Source organism: Siphateles boraxobius, unplaced genomic scaffold (genome assembly GCF_051911475.1).
Source record: "Siphateles boraxobius isolate OS27281-9 unplaced genomic scaffold, OSU_SipBor_1 60, whole genome shotgun sequence".
NCBI lineage: Eukaryota > Metazoa > Chordata > Actinopteri > Cypriniformes > Leuciscidae > Siphateles > Siphateles boraxobius.
The window spans coordinates 1,096,620-1,116,187 of NW_027509187.1; the positions used below are offsets into that span (position 1 = coordinate 1,096,620).

Here is a 19,568-nt window from a genome sequence, read left to right on the forward strand (position 1 = left end):
TGGATAGATTATAAAGTTTTGACTGTAAAAAAAGACTACTGTCACATTAAATAGGTACGCTTTTGTTCACCAATTTCTGCTCATAGTTAAATATACTGTACTATTGTATGATGTTTTGTCAAAAATAAAGTAGGTATATTGAATTATCAACTAAGATGTTATTATAGTGTTTGTTCCAATATTCAAACTAATGAATCCTTACCTTTTTTAATACGTATGATAAAATGTATACTTTTTACAAAGAAATACACTTGAAATATTGTAAAAATTGTAATTGTTGTTGTAATTGTAACCTATTTGTAATTGGTTACAATTTCTAATTGTAAAATATGTATATATAGATAATTTCTTTTGTCCTTGCATTCTTTGGGACCCTGTGACACACCTGTGTGAAAGGCTAATTAATATGCAGCTCATTATGAATGTGGCACATTATCCGGCCTTTGTCTTCTCAGGTGTGAACACGCCTCCACGCATATTGCCTTTCCAAACAAAATGTGTCTTATAAAATTTAAATCAATGTATTGTTTTGTGTAAATGATTAGGCAGGATGATTTTCAGATCATTTTGAAGCAAAAATTCTAGGCAACAACACTTATTAGTCAAAAGTCTTGTGGACACATATTTAGTATGTGTTTTGTGGCCTTATTTCAGACACTTTAAGTTTTAGTTTTCTCAATAATCACGCATAAACATTATTCTCTAAAAAATACAAACATGTACATACATGTTGCTCACATATTACGGTAGCCCCGTTTGTGTTTTATAGAGTGAATTTACACCTTTGCCATTAACATGTTTATAAATAACTGAAAAAAGCACAAATGTCAGAGCATGTCAGAACACCTCAAGGACCTCAAAAACCCCTTAGACCTCAGAGGGTTAATACCACTAACAAGGCTCAAAATAGCCCCACACTAACACGCTAGCATAATGAGGTTCTCTACCTGCAAACCGAAGCATTGAGAACTGTGTAAGTGTACAGACAGTTTAATAAGAAGATACTTTATAAAGACAGTACACTTCACGTATACAAGCAGGAGCCATCTTTGGAGAACAGTCTCGACCAGTCGAACCACGAACGCCGTGATAAGTGAGCTGAACTGGACTATCGACCAGCACGCCGTTCGTGGTTCGACTGGTCGAGACTGTTTTCCAAAGATGGCTAATCTGTAGTAAAACTAAAATTAAAATTAAAACTGGGTACATTCGATTATCATGAAAACGCATCCCAGAGAACGGTCGACTCGGTACACGTGTTATTTAGCCTTAGGTTCATTTTTGGCCGGAATTGTCCTTTAAGTGACTTGCCTGGTTAAATAAAGGTTAATAGCTTTATAGTGCAATGCAATGCTAGTGAAATAATGTCATATTGCTTATTGAAGAGACAGGTTTGCGCCCTAACCTGATCTTTGGCGAGCAGTTGGGTGACGTTCTCATTCCTCCGTTACGCTGTTTCTTCTTGGGCGACAGAGCCGACTGCTGTTCCTGCTCAACTACTGAAACACCAGCGACAGTGTGAGACGCCACAACACCTTCATTAACAAACCATTCAAACACACAATCAGACAGTGGTGGGGGACAATACGAAGGGATGAAGAGTATGGAAAGAGAAACGGTGGGAGTTTTGAGTAGGAAGTTTGACTAACAATCCTTTACCAGCTCGGTAAAGCATTAGTTTCACACGTTGCACCATTAAAATGGATTATTTCACTCCTGTTTTAAGTGCATATGTCCTGATAAATGGAGAAATAGCTTTCAACTAGAGTCTAATATTCATTTATAATATAATATACATCATTAAACTTATCTGCCAATGGCAGGTGAAGGAAACGCACCAATATTTCTTAGCCCATTTTTTATTAAATAATAGTTAATTATGTCCTAAAAACTTTTACAGTTTTATTTTAGTTTAGCTTTAACTATAAAACTATTAGGTTCGCAAGTCATTTTTTAAATAAGAAAAACACACTGTCTAGCTTTTAACTTAAATGCACTTTGAACTTTTTGTACCATGCAGTTTATAAAATAAAATAAAAAATACTGAATTCACTGAATTCAGTGTGCGGTCAGCAATTTTATTTGCTTGTTTATGATTTTTTATTATTATTAATTTTTATAATGCATTTTTATTAAATATTCATTAATTTTATTAAGATGCAATCATAATTCTGTTCCACATACTTTCGTTTAAATGGCTCAAAATATTATTCACTTGTATTTGGTTTTATTTTTTGCCCCCAGCTCTACTAAACGACCTACAAAAACACAGTAAATGAAAAAAACATATTTTTCCAATAATCAACACAGGAGCGTTTTAGTATTTCTGAACTCTGTTAGTCCACATGCATGTGCCACACTGCCAGGCTGAGTCTTACAGAGTCTGATGGTGGAGCTGGAATGATATCTGTATTTAACAGGCAGACTACAGGCCCGATGCAGACCCGCGCCTGTGCCCGCTCCTGTGCCCGCGCCCGTCTGATACAGGTCTCTAGAGCTGGCCAGGCTGAGTCTGTGCAGGTACGAGGCGGCGGGTGACAGCACACTGCCTTTACGGTTATTAACTAGCGGCACCCGGACAGCAGGGGGCGCTCTCACTGTTCTCACTGCGCTCGCAGCTCGGCTTAGCGTGGCTTTGGGATTCTGGGGCTGGAATGTTGGATTGAGCTCATCATTTACTGTCGGACAAGAAACATTCATAATCAGGCAGTGGAGAGAATCAGCCAAATCTAGAAATTAAAATAACATGGATTTCACTGGGTATTTTTATACTGTTGCTAATGTATGACTGATATAATGTTGTTGATTTTAAAGTTTTTTATTTTAATATTATCTATTCAATTTAAAGTGAACATTTAGCTTTAGTATTTTTGTGGGAAATATTTTTCAATGCTATTTTACTGCCATCTTGACTAACAACTGTAATATTAAAGACAGGTGCTGTTGTCAAACTGTTTTGAAACCTAATATTTTTGTTTGCTATTTAATTTGTGATACTTGAAAATATTTTTTTTTATAATGAAAAAAATATATCCAGATATAAATCCAGTGCATGTTTTTTAAAAATATTGATTATCTGTATTAATTTTTTTTAAAGTTTGAATTATTTAATTATTCATTGATTTATTATTGACATCTGTCAGGTAGTGGTGGCATTCCCAAACTAAAGCTATCTGAATTATTCTACATTGTTCTAAACTTCACAAAAAACTTTTGAAGACAATGAAAGCAAATGAAATCTAAAGCAGTGAAGAAGAAGCCATTTATGAAGTTATAACGCCACATAATCAGAAGTGCAGTTTAGCAGCGCCATCTGGTGCTGGAAGAGAGCAGGCGCATCAGTGGAAATACACAGACACTCAAACTATAGTATTTAGACACATACGGCCTGTGTGAACTGACTTCGTACATCCACTAAATATATGCAATTACATATTTATATATGACTTTATGTACTATTTTTGGACTGCTGTATATACACCAGAACAAATCACATTAAATGTTTTTATGAGAAATACACACTGAGGTTTGGACTTAAGCAGAAGAATGAATGAAGGAAGTGAGGAAGAAACAGCCGTTTAAGAAACACGTGAGTAAAAATGGGGGAAAGACTTACTTGATTTGATGTATCCGTTATAGTTACTTTTAGCTGAGAAAGGCAAAGACAAAGTGAAGTTAAGACACATGGAGCAATGAAATGATGAACCAGTGAGTATTTCAGTAACAAAAACTGAAAACGATAGAAACAGGCCTATAAAATAAATCACGCTAGCGTGAGTGTTTGTTCTACAGAACTGACCATCATCAAAAAACTATAGTCTATAAATGAACATGTTAAATAAAAGCAAATAAGTGAAGCACCATGGAAAAGAAAACCTACACCAACTCATCAAGGAATTGTTAGATAAAAATCATGCACGTACTTATAGAAATAGTACACTATCCAGCCACCACTGGCATACTGTTACTATGATTTAATAGAGAGTGTTTAGCTAGTCTCCCAGCCTGACCATCTGACCCAAAAATGCCTTTAAAACCATCAAACAAGACCAACATAACCAGCTTGATCCGGCTGGGACACCAGCTAACTCCCTGTAGCTGTTACACATCTATCCTTACATCCTCTGTACAGCACTGCTGGTCCAAAGTTTTTAAAACACGTCTCTTATGCTCACAATTGTCACAAAGGCTGCATTTATTTAATTAAAAATACAATAAAACAGTAATATTGTGAAATATTATTACAATTTAAAAAAGCTGTTTTCTATATGAATATATTTTAAAATGTAATTTATTTCAGTGATCAAAGCTGAATTTTCAGCATCATTACTCCAGTCTTCAGTGATCCTTCAAAAATTATTCTAATATGATGATTTGCTCCTCAAGACACATTTATTACTATTATCAATGTTGAAAAAAATAATGTACCAGGCTTTTTTTCAGGATAGATTAATTTACATTTTAAAATATATTCAAATAGAAAACAGATATTTTAAATTGTCATAATATTAAACAATATTACTGTTTTTTGTTGTTGTTGTTGTATTTTTAATCAAATAAATTCAGCCTTGGTGATTAGAAGAGACTTCGTTTAAAAAACATTAAAAATTTTACTGACTCCAAACTTTTGAACGGAGGTGTATACAAATAACATATATACTGCACGTATTTACAGCAGATACTGTATAATTCTCCTATAATACCATCTTCCTATACAGTAAGTGTTAGTAAATCCAATCACCACATCTAAATTATTAAAATAAAACACAGCATTAACTGCACATAAAGGACATATTGACATAAAGACTGCTGTGTTTTATTCTAAACATATCCAAACTTAAAAAAAAACATTAAAATGAAGATTGAATGAATAACAAAACTTAACTACTGAACTGCATCATTACATTTCACACAAACTGCATGCAGGAGTCTACCACACAGATACTGTATGGGCTTCACAACATCAGATGCCACAACATGGCACTGCCACAGCCAGATGGCACATACAGTACACAGGCGGTGGGCACAGATGACTACACAAGTGCCACCTGGGGAGGCGTTCACTTACAGGAGTGTAAAGTGGTCGTGTTATCATACAGAGACACGGGAGAGAGGGGGAAGCCACGGTGCAGAACCTCCATGTTACTAGCCACACTGTCTGACATGCACGAGCAGCCATGTTCTGCCCCACCGCAAGCTACACAACATGCCAGACGCATTCTCTTGTAGTTGGACTTCTTGTCTGGGGTCATGGGGTGGATGAGGGGAAAGGAGGAGGAGAGGCATGTTAATGGATGGGAGAATTATTTCACTAACAGAAGCTGGACATCTGGAAATTACAGCGGGCCAAGTATAGAGCCCTGAGGAACACCGTCAGAAAATCATGTTTGTTATCAAGTTATATACAATTCTGTTACAGAATAAAATCTGTTGTGTTTTTCAACAACAATGTATCAGCTTAAAAGGTTTCAATTCTGTTTTTAATTATTTTTTATATTCCTGGGAATATTCTATTTTTGAGATGCAGGTGAACCATGGAAATGCATGGAGGTGAATGAAAAGGAGCTCACTGTAACGCTTCCTGTCGTGGTGTATAAAATACAGGATTATATTTTACCTCTTAAAGGATTAGTTCACTTCAGAATAAAAAAATAATTATTATATTTTTAGAAAATGACAGATGGTTTGTCTAGATAAGACCCTTATTCCTCGCCTGGGATCGTGTAGAGACTTTGAAGCTGCACCGAAACTGCAAATTGGACCTTTAAACTGTTGGACCCCATTGAAGTTACTATATGGAGAAAAATCCTGGAATGTTTTATTCAAAAACCTTCGACTGAAGAAAGAAAGACATAAACATCTCGGATGACGTGGGGTGAGAAAATTATTAGAAAATTTTAATTCTGAAGTGAACTGATCCTTTAAATAATACAAAACACATTTACCTCATAAATCACAAAAATCTTTTCTTTTAAAATAATAACAAAAACATATTGGGTTATATCTAAACTCAAAACAGAATAATCCTCAGAAAAGTCCAAGTACTGTTAGGAGCCTGTTAGAACAAGTAAAAAGTAAATCTGTCTCCTGCTGATGATGGATGACAGTGGGTTGATGGGAGATGTAGTTTTACATTCACACATGCAGCAGGCTAACAGTAGCAATCTGCATTAACAGATGAAGGCAGTCATTACTCACAATACAACACTATCAGAGGGTGAGGGAAATGATCAGATCCAGGGCAGCGAGAAAAAGGGAAAACGTGTCAGTTACTAAAAAAGTTTTTTTTGAGGTATTTAAAAAAAGTATCAGGTGGAGGGAAAAGCCAAAAAGGTCAATAATGAGGCCAGACGGTGCAGTGATTTTGGGAAGACAAAAAAAAAAAACTCCTCGGTAGAGACTTGACTTTGTAAATACACGTACGATTTCTTGAGAGTACATTTTCTTCTGTTATGTATCTTAATCATTGTTTGCCAGCTGTGGGGAAAATTGTGGTAAACTGTAATGTAAAATCCTCACAACAAATCTAGTTTAATGATCCCAAAAATTCCCAGAAATTCTATTTGTTTTAGTTATTAATACATTTCCTCATGGTAATGAATAACCTGTGATAACTTACTCCGTTTGCATCCACACTTCTTGATCCGCTTTGGGTCTGTTATGTCATCATGACAAGCTTTACAGTAGAAAAGTGCCCTAATGGAAAGAGATGATCTTACTCAAACATCCACACCACAAAAGAGAGGATATGATATGAATCTATATCTGGATATGTAGAGAACAGCGATGATCTCCTCACCTCTTCACCTCTTTGGCATCACTGGCGATGAAGAAGCCCAGCGTTCCCTCCTGCATCTTCACATGATTGCCTGGGTTAATCAGTGTGCTGGGTAAAAAAAACCCCACAGAATGTGTTCTGAAAACTGCCCTCCAAATTATACGTGTTTCAAGACATAACTTCTGCACTCAAGAGGATAGGACAGCTCATGCCACAATATGAATACGCATTAAAAACATAACCATCAAATATTCAGATACAGATCAAAACAGATGAAGAACATCTAAAAACACAAACTGAAGAAAAAAATGGATCCTAAAGAGGGATTTCAAACCTAGAATACATAAAAATCTTGTTTTAATGTTAATAAGGGCATGCATTTACTAAAATTATTTTTGTAATAAAAAGTAAGTAAATTATTGTGATGAAGGCGATTGTTACGTCTGAACTAAAACAAACCGTTTCAAACGTTTCAAAACGATTCTTGCATGCAAACACAAAGTATAAGTTAATTTGGTTAAAAGACATGCAAGCATGGAATAGTTCACCAAAAAATGACATTTCTGTCATCATTCCCAGTTTCATGTCATTCTTCTTTTCTTCCATGCAACACAAAAGGAGATAGTAAGACATAGTAGTGCGACAGCTTTGTGTAAAGAACAGTTTACTGATCATTTTCAAGTCACATGACCTGTAAAAAACGATGCCGTTTGCTATCAAGGATATCAAACCTGGACAGTGACGTGTCTAACTCAACACAAGCACAAATTCAATTTTAAGACTGAGATTATGAAAATCCAAGTCATGTGGAATAGGATACTTTTTTTGTCATTTGTGGAGGGTGAAGTTTCAGTCTCCTTTTACTTTTATTGCATGGAAAAGAACATTGTGCCTAAAATCTCCTTTTTGTTTTTCCCAGAAGAAAAAAGCCATACAGTTTTGGAATGACTTGAGGATAAATAAACAATGACAGGTTTCATTTTTGCGTAAAATATCCCTTAAACATTTAGCATTTTTAAATGTATAAGTGTGACACTACAGGACATAAAAGATTTGTTCACAGTAAAAGCATTAAACACGTTGAGAAGGGCAGTGGCAGATACTGTACATTACAGTTAACACACACACAGCTCGACCAGAAGTACAGAAACTGAACGTATCCCTTGAAAATCTACACATATGCACTTCTGTCTCAACTTAAAGTTTTAACCCAGCACAAACGTTTCAGGGAAATATGACGAGTAAATTTTCAAGAGAATTTGGCATGACGTGACCACACCAAACGAAACCTTATAATTTCATACCATTTTCCACCCCTGTGTGAAACAAACACACAAACAGCAGCAAAGTGAGACAAGCCACTAAATGCAGGATAAAGACTAAACTAGAGATGCGTTCTCCTAAACAACACGCTAATCTTTTGAGTCAACAATACATTAACAATTTTTAAATGTCGCTTTAAAGGAATATATATTGCTGTCTAGAGCTGCACGATTCTGGATATATTGAGAATCATGATTTTTTTGTTTTGTTTCAAAAACAGATAACGATTCTAAACAGACAACTAAACAAAATAATTTACTAAATGTTCGGACAAAATGGTAATTGCTGTAAAATGTTTCATTTAATCTGAATTAATTATTTAAAATTTCAATGAATGTTTTAATGACTCGCTCAAAAATACTTCACTTGTTTCATTACTGGATTAATCAACATTTTTGAACAAATGTCTGGAATGAATCATTCAATGACAAAAAAACTATTTTAAACAGTCACTTGTCGATGTAATCGATTCAATAGTTATTTGAAGGGCCCAGATATTTTCAAAAGGGGATTTGCTCTATTTCGACATCAGTGTTTATATCACAACTATAACATTTTATCCCAGCATAATATGAATATTTGCAACTAGGGGTGTCGCAATATACCGGTATTGACGATAATCCCCGTTTTCTTTACTTGTCTTATTCTTGGATTTGTATTTATACTTGATTTTTTTGTTCAAATCTGCATGACTTTATTGGCGCCGGTGCAACAATAGGTTTAAGAGCTTTTCAGTTCTTCAGGAAACATTCAGACAGTGTTTCGCTCCAGTTTGAAACCAGATAAACTTCACATGCTTCCTTCACAAAAATTTGCCATAGATTGAGAACGCAAGAAGTAAATATGCATGTGCCTTGTGTTAATCAGTATCCTTATGTTTGTTGGGTAAAAAAGAAAAAGTAAATAAAGTAAAAATTTGTTTGACTGATACATTCCCCCCCCCCAAGGTTTCTTTAGATATCGCGATCTATCGATATTGTGAATTATTTTGGCCACAATAACCGTGGTGTGAAAAATGCCCTATTTGCAACACAGAAATAAAAAAAAACTGTGTGGTTGAAAAAACTGTTTCATACTCATACTGTACATGATAACTGCTCTCTCTGGATCATCGCGGCACGAACACAGTTCTGCTGTGATTTTTTCAAAGGTTTTATAGACACATGCGAGTCGTTGTCATTATGAAAGGGTGTTTGTATCGAGATCGAGATCTTTTACCGATCAATCGTGCAGTTCTACTGTCAGTATACTGGATCTTTTATGATTATGAAAGTTTTTGATGAAGCTCCGACTGACCTGCTCTCTCTCTGGTCTGATTTATACTCGATCGCGATCAGCAGGAGTTTCAGCTTCACATAGCAGAGTCTGCAGAGAAATAAAAGATCAATTAAAAATAAATGAGACGTAAAAGACAAGCAATGGGGACTGAACATTTATTTCCTTGTCTCATTTATATTTATCTCCATCAAACCAAACCAGCAACTTTACAGGCAGAAAGTAAGGCTTCATCTTAATTGAAAAATGCTAACGTTTGAACAAATCTTTTTCAAATGGTTGTACCTTTAAAGAAGCTCAAATACAACAGTTTAAATTTCACTAGATCATTCTCATACTTCCATCTGTATATTTCTGATAACTTTACTATTATAATAATGTTGAAATGAGTTTTCATAACCGCACACATCATACTTACTCACAAACCATGGGGAAGGATAAACCCACAAAGGCACTGGACAGATACTCCGTGTACATTTCATTGGCTACTCCCTCGAGATAATACTTCTGCCATGTGTCTTCTTCAATCTACGCAGGAGAACGTTGTGAGTTTGATACTCAGTATTTAAAAGCTGACATGGTTCTCTCCGACGGCCCACACGTGGACTGACCTTGATGTAGGATCTCATGGAGAAGAGGTTGGCCAGCATAGTGGACAGACCCTGTGCCAGACAGCTCTGGGCGATGAAGCCCAACTTCAGCTCGGCGAGGCAGATCGCGTCATCACCTTCCTTCCAGTTCCAGCTCGGGATGTTGAGAAGATGAGCCTGGACACGACAAGGACAGAAAGTAACATAATGTTGATGTTTGAGCATGAAAAAGGTTTCGGGAGTTCTTCTCTATATCAGTGTCAGTGTTTCTGAACTCCTGAAACGCCTCCATTGTAGTCTTGAGTTTCTTCGGGGAGCACGTCACAATATTCCTCATTTAAATTATTCATACGCAGAATAAAGGGGCGGGGCCTGGTTGAGTTAGTTAGTAGTGTGTTAAACTGGGGGTTATGGTAAGGGGCGGGACATTTCCCAAACACACTGGAAGCGCTCGACCAATCACAACACACTGCTCCAGTCGACCAATCAGAGCACAGTGTGCTTTCAGAAGGAGGGGCTTCATAGAGACAGGAAGTAAACAGAGCGTTACTGACAGACTGGGAAGAGAGGAGCCGCAACAATGGAGAATATGAGGAAAATAATCAACATTTAAGCTGGAAAACATGTTTTAGTAGAGCCAAAATCATAACTTTTAAAAGGGCATAATATATCCTCTTTAAAGGGCTCATTTCATCTAAAATTAGATTTTTCTAGCCCTGAAGTAAGACTTTGTAGTACTATGTTACATAGTTAAACATGGACAACCCAAACCTCCCTTCTCAGTCCATACAGAACATTAAATGAAACCAAACAGCTAGAATAAAGTGATTCCTAGCTTCAGTCAGTAGGATTCTGTCAGGCACTTCATATGCAGGACCTTTAAAGGGTTCCATCATGTATTTAGTTTTAATTAATTAATTAAGTTTTAATTATATATTATGACTTAAACCGCCCATAAACATACTTTTATCAGTAGAAAAAAAGTTAAAATAACCTGTTAAAGATGAAAGTATTATGCAATTATTTAAGACATTTCTCCTTATATAGAAACTATTTGGCATAAAATTGAGTCAAGAGCCCTAGAGTTCTATATAGAACCAAGTTACTGTAAACAATTTTTCTAAGTGTGTGAAATGATACAAGAAACTATTATAAGAGGATATGTTACGGATAATATTATAAGTGCCATACAGAAAAGAACATGTATAGTACAAAATATGGATTGTTACTCTTTAGAAAATATCCTGATTATGAATTTATCTGGGAATTACAATGTTTACAATGTGCACCAAATGTGTAGCCTAAAGTGTTGGGTGTTAGTGACATCAAATGTGAAGGAGTGTTTGTGTAAAATCTGTTGTTTCCGGGCAGAAAGAGAAACTCTCACCTTATTGTGGTACTGCAGCATCTGTGTAATAATGCGGATCTTTGGATGGTAGTTTTTAATGGATATCACCCTAGAAAAAACATCACATTTCAAATCAAGTACCTTCTGAAATCCATCAAAAGTTGTTGATATTTGAGATTAATGCAATAAACACAAATGCAATAATTATTAAGGAGGTTTAAATACACTGCCGCACCTCATGATATTGGATGCATCCTCTGCATCAGGATCTGCACAGTATTTATTGGCTAAGATCAGACAGGCATCGGCCGACTCAATCTGTAAGACAACAGATTTAAAAAAGTGAATACACTTTAAAGGATGTAAATAAATGGGTCGAAAGAATATTTTTTTAATCTAATCATTCAAATCAGACGAATTTCTAGGAATTTCACCATAGACATGTCCATGCATTTATAAATATTTATACAACAAAATGTTCTAGGAGTCATGAAACTTTGCATTCGTAGACTGTTTTGGCTGATACTGATAACAGACAATTCTTTATATTTGAAAGCCCACAACCGATATATTGGCTGATAAATCTAAATCCAAATTTTTATATAATTTTTGATTACAAAAACAAAAGTCTGATGTCCCAATCACACAATTATAATGATGTTCTCATAATTTTTATGTAGCAGATATGACAGACTTTCTGTGCATGTTGCACTGAACTGTATTTTCCTATTCAAAGTGATTTCAAGCAATTCAAAACCATCATGTTGAATTGTACCATCATGTATCTGAAGTGTCTCAGCTGAAGGAGATAATCCATTATTTATTGGCCGATAACGATAACATTAGAAATACACATATATCGGCCGATACCGATATGGTGGCCAATATATAGTGCGTCCCTAATAATAAGTTGGCATGCAGTTGTAGTTATATTCAGTAGAATGTCTTTTGGGGAGCATCAAAATAAAGTGTTAGCAGATATTAATCAGACAGTATATTAATACTCCAATAACTGCTGTTGGACTGTGTCCGAAATTTTCGTATTCGTGATTCGGTGGCTCTGAATTGTCAAAACCCCATTCAAACTGCTTGCTACGGATGCGAAAAAAGTTTGACGGACGAAAGTTTCGGAGGCAGTGTGAAAGCGTGATTGACTTAACGTATTTATTTTCTAACGTGCGAAAATTTCGGACGCGAATTTCAGGTGTGCAAGGGCCTTCACCCAATTTTAACACTCCCTGATATTTGCAGATTCTCTATGACTATGAAAACCCTGTGTTTGCCAAAGCACAGATCCCGTACCTTCACTCGAGCGAGATCATGAGGGTTGAGAACAGATCCCTGGTAAAACTCCACCTGTGTGAAGTGTCTCTTGAATAAGGCTTCCAGCTCAAGATTAGGGGAAATACTGTAAACATACACAAGAACACGGTGAGACAAACACATACGGCCCACACAAGAGAGATACTTCAATCTTTAGGTGAACTAATCCATTCATTTGCACTGTTATACTTACTTATGGAGAAAAACTATTTCTACATTGACATCATCCCTGTCCTTGTGTAGGAAGTCTTTCAGGAAGTTGGAGACGCTCTCCAGTGTGATGTGACCGCAGACGACGATGTGCCTGAGAAATGAGTTATCATGAGGAAGAGTTTAAGCAAGACGTTGCAGGAACTACACGTGATTTTTCAGAAAGAAAACAAGCTCAGGCCACATGGAACGATGTCTGTTATCACAGGTTTAACACAATATTTAGACTTAAAATTAGAGAAAATAAGAATGCTATTATGTGAAATTATCCCTGAAAAACAACAATAATAAAATAAGCTTCTCAGTCTTCTGATATTGGTGAGAGGAGAAAGCCTTTGCATTTTAAATACTTATATTTTCTAAATGTTTATAGTGTAAAGCACACAGCAACAAACAGATGAGCACATTGCAAATATACAAAAAAACTCCAGTCTTAATATCATGGGTGATTTAAAGCCAAAAGCATCTGAGATATTTAACAAGCAAGAATAAAAATCTTCATTGATGGACTGAAAAGGTTAAGCAATCAAAATGGTTAATGATAATCAAATCTCAATTCAAGCAGTATATATATATATATACACACACATCTATGCATATTTGTATGCTGTTTGGATGGCATTAACTTAACAATTGACACAAACACCATTGCAGTGATCTACACGGTGTGATTTTACATTTACTGTGAAATATGTGCATAATTGTAACACCTTGTAAAATGGCTTATTATCATTACCTAAAATCCAATGGAGAAACCCCACCATTTAATTATAATTTATTAGAAAAGCGCAACTAAAACATATTGAATAGATATTATGCACATGCTGTTGACATTATCCCTTACTTATTAACTGAGAATATATACAGTACACACACACTACTGTTCAAAAGTTTGAGGTTGTGAGACTCAAAAATACAGTAAAATTGAGAAATATTATTACAATTTAAATCAGCTGTTTTCTATGTGAATATATAGTAAAGTGTAATTTATTCCTGTGATCAAAGCTGAATTTTCAGCATCATTACTCCAGTCTTCAGTGTCACATGATCCTTCAGAAATCACTATAATATGATGATTTCTTTTCTGATTATAATCAATGTTGAAAACAGTCGTGCTGCTTCATATTGTTGTGGAAACTGTGATAAATTTATTTTTTCAGGATCCTTTAATGAACAGAAAATTAAACGGAAACAAAAATTTCGGCTTCATTATATAAATGTCTTCCCTTTTGATCAATTTAATGTGTCCGTGCTGAATAAAAGTGTTACTTTCTTTCTTTGTCTTTTTAACAGTAGTGTGTATATAAAGGCAAATCTGTTTGCTTTGAATCTCCAAAGCGAAGCTGGCGTTAAAAAGTTCTGGATTCATGAAACACAGACAAAAAACAGAAGAGACAAAATACTGCTTTGCTATGAAAGACGTACAACCACTGCAACACGCAGAAGCCCGAGTGTCACAAGCACAAATCAGCAAGCGATGAGCGACTCACATACGCGACAAGCAATGAGATGTTGTGCCATTTGACCCCAGACCCTCAGTGATGTCATAATACTACTTCCTGTGGAGGAGCACAGCAGGAAGGACTACAGCAACTTCCTCTGAGGTAAGAGATGGAGATCGTCGGCTTTAAAGGGGTGGTTGATTATGATTTCATTTTTCTAACTTTAGTTAGTGTGAAATGTTGCTGCTTGAGCATAAACGACATCTGCAAAGTTACGACAATCAAAGTTCAAAACAAAGGGAGATTTTTTATTTTACAGAAATTGCTTTTTAAGGACTACAACAAACGGCTGGTCGGGACTACACAAACTTCCTCCCGGGATAGTGACATCACAAACCCTAAAATTTACATAAACCCCGCCCCCAGGAACACGATTTATAGATTATCATGACAGAATATGCTAATCAATGACTATAACATAACTACACACAAGCTACATAAATTCATCAACTAACTATTCAGAAATGTTGTCTACATGTTGTCACTTCATCTTGAGTCTCTCCATCTTTCTGACTCCGATTTGAACATAAAATGCTAAAAGTTTTTGATATTTTCAGTGCATGTTTGTGTGAGGTAATTGCAGCTGCTAACACACACACACACACACACACACACACACACACACACACACACACACACACACACACACACACACACACACACACACACACACACACACACACACACACACACACACTCTTGAAGCTCCACCCTCTGTGCCGGGAGCAGCAGCTCATTTGCATTTAAAGGGACAGACACAAAAACCCTCAAAAAGTGATTTATACCACCCCTTTAATCCTTTGACTTACTTTCTTCCTCGGGTCGAGTTATAACTCCCTCCATATTTCTTCCGATTAAGGATGAGAGCAGCGATTTCAGGCACGTAGCGAGCAAACATTGCCTACATGCATGGGACACAGAGAGAGACGGGCATGCAGACGGGCAGACTGACTGAACCAGCACAGTCCGACCACCGGTACTTACTTTCTCCCATTTACTGCACTATAGGAACCACCATATTTCTTGCGGTTTCCTATTAACTCTATGATTTCAGGAACGTAGCTGGCAAACATGGCCTGGAGGAGGAGACAGGAGACAAAGGACAATAGAAGTCTGCTAATGCTTCTACTTTCAGTAGAAGAGAGTTCTCATATCAGAAATAAGAGGCTTAAAGGGACAGTTCAGGTCAGTCCAAACCCGTGCGACTTTCTTTATTCCGTGACAAAAGGTGCATTTATAAAGCATCTCATTGCCATATAATGAAATATAATGGCGCTCAAGCTTCAAAATGACAAAAAAAAGTCTTCTGAAGCGATCGCTTCCGAGCTAACAGCTAATGTTCTCAAAGTTATTAACAAACGTCCTTCCAGTAACATTAAAGTCCCCCTGTGGTGAAAATCCAGCTTTTAATGTAGTTTATGTCTATGTGGTGTTTTTAATATGCTTTAAGACAATCCATGTGTAAATTCATAAGTCGACAGCATTGCTGAGTATTTTCTGCTTAAAACTGCAGTGAACCAAAGACAGTCTCAAAAACACGGTTTGAAATCACTGGTGTTTCTGACGTCACAAACTACCTTGTAACCAATCAGATCAACGTGTGATCAACGAGTGGATCTCTGAGTGAGTGAGTGAGTGGAGGCGGGGCTCATTTGCATATTCATAGAGCCGCGCATACTAAATTATGCAAGGGTGCGAGTTACATTCAAGATATTTTAAGGCATGAAGAAAATAAACGTTTAAATACCTACTTTTGTTGATCAAAGATGAGTTTTAAGGGATACAATTATTGACTACAGAGGGACTTTAAAATAACGTTCATTCAAAGTTATCTGGTCTTTGAAAACGTTCTCAAAACATTAGCACAAACAAGTTATCTATTATACGTTCATGCATTATAGAGTAACATTATTGTAATGTTTAAAGAATGATAAAATGGGATGTTTCCTTAACGTTCGAATAACCCAGAAAAAACTTTTTTTAAACGTTTTGAACGCTCAGAAATAATGATTTCATAACTTAATGGGAATATTAGCAAAACGTTATTAGAACATATTTTTGTGAGCGAGTCATATGGACTGTTACTTTAGAGTCTCGATTCACTTTCATTGTATGGAAAAGAAGGCAAGATGTGTTTTGGGTGAGTAAATAATAATAGAGTTATAATTTTTACATGAACTATCCCTTTAAGTGTCAAATATTGGAGCTGTAACTTTAAAACTCCGGACAGATTGAATAACAGTTAGAGGTCAGAATGCTTGTATGCATGCATTGCTGAGAATTAAAGGATGGAAGGTTTTAGGTTAAAAGTAAAAGCATTCTGTTTGGCAAATATCCCTGTTTTTAAGGGATATCAGTGTTGAAAAGAAAAAAAAAAGCCACAGATAAGATTCGATCTGCCGTTTTAAGAGGGAAAACAGTGATGTAAAGAAGGAAACCTCAAGAGCCATGTTTAGTCCAAACAAACTCTTACGCTGGACTGATATAGACACGACTGTCACATCTCAAGCGTTACACTACAGCTAATAGAAAATCCAGCTTTACCAACTTTTTTTGTTGAATTTGTCTTTACAAATTTATGAACAATTATTATTAAAAATTCATGTTAATTTTAATATATTGAAAAAAATAGTATGGATAATTTGATTAATATAAAATTAATATAATCATTTTTTTATATTTAGGTAATATTATTTTATATAAAATAAATATAAATATTAATAGTTATAGTCAAAATAATATTTTAACAGCACCTTGCAAAACCCATGTCTCTATGAACATTATACATTTTTTATATACATTTACTAAACAGTACATACTACACAATTAATTTTATTCATATAAAGGAATACAATTATATTTAATATATTTATTATTTTTAATATAATTATATTTTATACACATTTAATATAAATAGTTCATATTAAAAAAATATGTTAAGATTAATATTTTATTAAGTTATTTATAAAAAAAGAACATGTTGGTCTAAAAACTTTCAGTTGTGTACTTAATGTTTTTTTATGTAGAAAATACAAAAGCATTATGGCAATACGTTTTTTTTTTACTTTCAAACAAGCAGTGAACTATCTATTTTGTATTCCACCGACTGAATCATTTTTGATTCAAAATTGAAATGATTTGAGCACTAATGTTTAATAATTTATAAAAGCAATAAATGACTTGAGGCAGTTCTCTATGTATTTTTGAGTTTACAGCGTGTGTGTTGACATCATGACGGCGTGTCATATATCTCAACCCTTCATAGAGTTTGTTGGAGTCTGGGTGGGGGTAAATTGGGTCGGGTCTTCTAAAACTGCAGTCAATCTACAAACAGAATTACTTTGTACTCCCTAATGATGGTTCCACTTATAACATATCAACAGAATAAACAATAGCATTTGAAATATAGAAACACTGCTCTAGATAATAATTGCTTAAGAACTAAAACACACAATGCAGTATAAGCAAAAAAACACATGAAGATCTTCATCATGACGAGCAGAAGCTGGGAACGTTCGGATGGGGATTGAGGCAAAAATGAAGGGATTGTTTTCCAGCTCTGGTTGTCAAGGATACAATGATTAAGGACCTGATAATTGGAAATGCAGGCTGTGAATTATTATGGGATTTCTTCTATTTATTTAGGTTGTTTTTACCAATCCTCCGAGAATGAAGAAGACCATGAAAAGGCGGCCGAGGGTTGTTTTAGCACAAACATCTCCATAACCCACTGTGGACATGGTTACCATAAGCAAGTACACACACTCCCAGTACGTAAGAGGTTGGGAATTTTGGAAACTTTCCCAAGGATCCCCTGAGTTTTCCACCTGAAAACACACCAACAGCCTCAGTATTTAAGCCAATATGCAAGGAAATGTATTTCAGTTCTACCTAAACGTGACATCAAAACTGATCCGATTAACTGCTTTCCTTAATGCATATTATTCATTCAAATTCATGCACATATTCATTAAAATGCAACTTTTCACCATCCTGACGCGATCGACTTACCAGATGTATGAACCCCGCTGCCGTCAGCCATGTGCTGATAAAGATCGAGCACAAATTCACCAACTTTATGGAGTTGCTATAAAAACAAATTTTAGAAATACTCTCATTAGCTCACAAATGTCACAGTCACCCCTAGTCACATGTCTTCCTTTGTTCTGTTTTCCCGCCGCTCATCTGTCTCTATGGTTACTGTCGTTTAGTTCATCATCTGTTCCACCTGTGTCTAGTTAATCATCATCTGTGTCACCTGGTTTCTGTTAATCTGTGTTCATCAGTGTGTGTGTTTACTGTAGTTCCTTTCAGTTCAGCCAGTCTTTGTCCGTTCTCAGTCTTGTGTGTGCGTGTGTGTGCGCCTCTGTGTGTTATATGTGCGTGTGTGTGTGTGTGTGTGTATCTTGCCTGTCTGTACCCATTGGAATTCTAGTTATAGTAAAACTTTGTCTCGGAGCTTTTTTCTTTCATCTTCTTCTGCCTACAACAAAAGACTTGAATCTACAATACTATGGTTGTGTTCCAGATGATGTACTATACACTTATGCACTACTGTATGTACTCAGGTTATTTTAGTCTGATACACTTTGTTTTTTCGGTTAATTAAGTGCATCATCTGGATATTTAAAGTGCACTTTTGCTGTTTGTAATTTTCAGTGCGATCACAAAACTCACACTATTATACTACGAACGGCATACAATAGTGCGAAAGTACATGGATTGGTACACACGGTATACTGTACATAATTGAGTCTGAGTAATATTCTGCTGAACACCTTTATCGAAAAACATTTTTCAGAAATGTTCAAACATTTCTGCTGTGTCCATGAACTGAAGCCCTTGTATAATACTGGCTAATTTTAGCGCAAAAATCAATTTGGATGGTTTTGTCCCGGTCTGTTCTGAACGAACTGCAGTGAGATTATTCATTCTGATGCACAATAAGCTCTCCTGGACATCTGTGCTAAAGCTTTAGATCTAAGCTGCAGGGAGGCGGACACATAACATATCCAATATAATACAATATAATATATATTTTTTTAAAACAGAGAAGATGGTGGTAATTTTCGACCAGGACATTTTCTGTTAAGTTTACAGACACTTCCTTTAACTCTAAAACAAAATGCAATGAATGCAGAACGCAAAACATGAAACATAATAATAAAGGCTAAACAACTATTTGTTGTCCATTTCAGTTTAGCATTTACACTTTTCAT

At 35.6% G+C, this 19,568-nt stretch overlaps 1 protein-coding gene across 1 annotated transcript in view; it reads right to left on the reverse strand.

Annotated features, from left to right (window-relative positions):
* The window catches only part of LOC143718272 (calcium-activated potassium channel subunit alpha-1a-like), a 95,506-nt gene that overhangs the window by 25,270 nt on the left and 50,668 nt on the right, over positions 1-19,568 (reverse strand). The window contains exons 6-21 of the mRNA XM_077209294.1: positions 18,361-18,436; positions 18,006-18,176; positions 15,334-15,425; positions 12,831-12,941; positions 12,617-12,722; positions 11,550-11,632; positions 11,354-11,423; positions 9,988-10,143; positions 9,795-9,904; positions 9,398-9,466; positions 6,800-6,886; positions 6,620-6,696; positions 5,069-5,242; positions 3,617-3,649; positions 2,379-2,678; positions 1,406-1,535 (exon numbers count right to left, since the gene is read on the reverse strand). Coding sequence (XP_077065409.1) covers positions 1,406-1,535; positions 2,379-2,678; positions 3,617-3,649; positions 5,069-5,242; positions 6,620-6,696; positions 6,800-6,886; positions 9,398-9,466; positions 9,795-9,904; positions 9,988-10,143; positions 11,354-11,423; positions 11,550-11,632; positions 12,617-12,722; positions 12,831-12,941; positions 15,334-15,425; positions 18,006-18,176; positions 18,361-18,436 — 1,845 coding nt within the window. The remainder of the gene's footprint in view (positions 1-1,405; positions 1,536-2,378; positions 2,679-3,616; positions 3,650-5,068; positions 5,243-6,619; positions 6,697-6,799; positions 6,887-9,397; positions 9,467-9,794; positions 9,905-9,987; positions 10,144-11,353; positions 11,424-11,549; positions 11,633-12,616; positions 12,723-12,830; positions 12,942-15,333; positions 15,426-18,005; positions 18,177-18,360; positions 18,437-19,568) is intronic.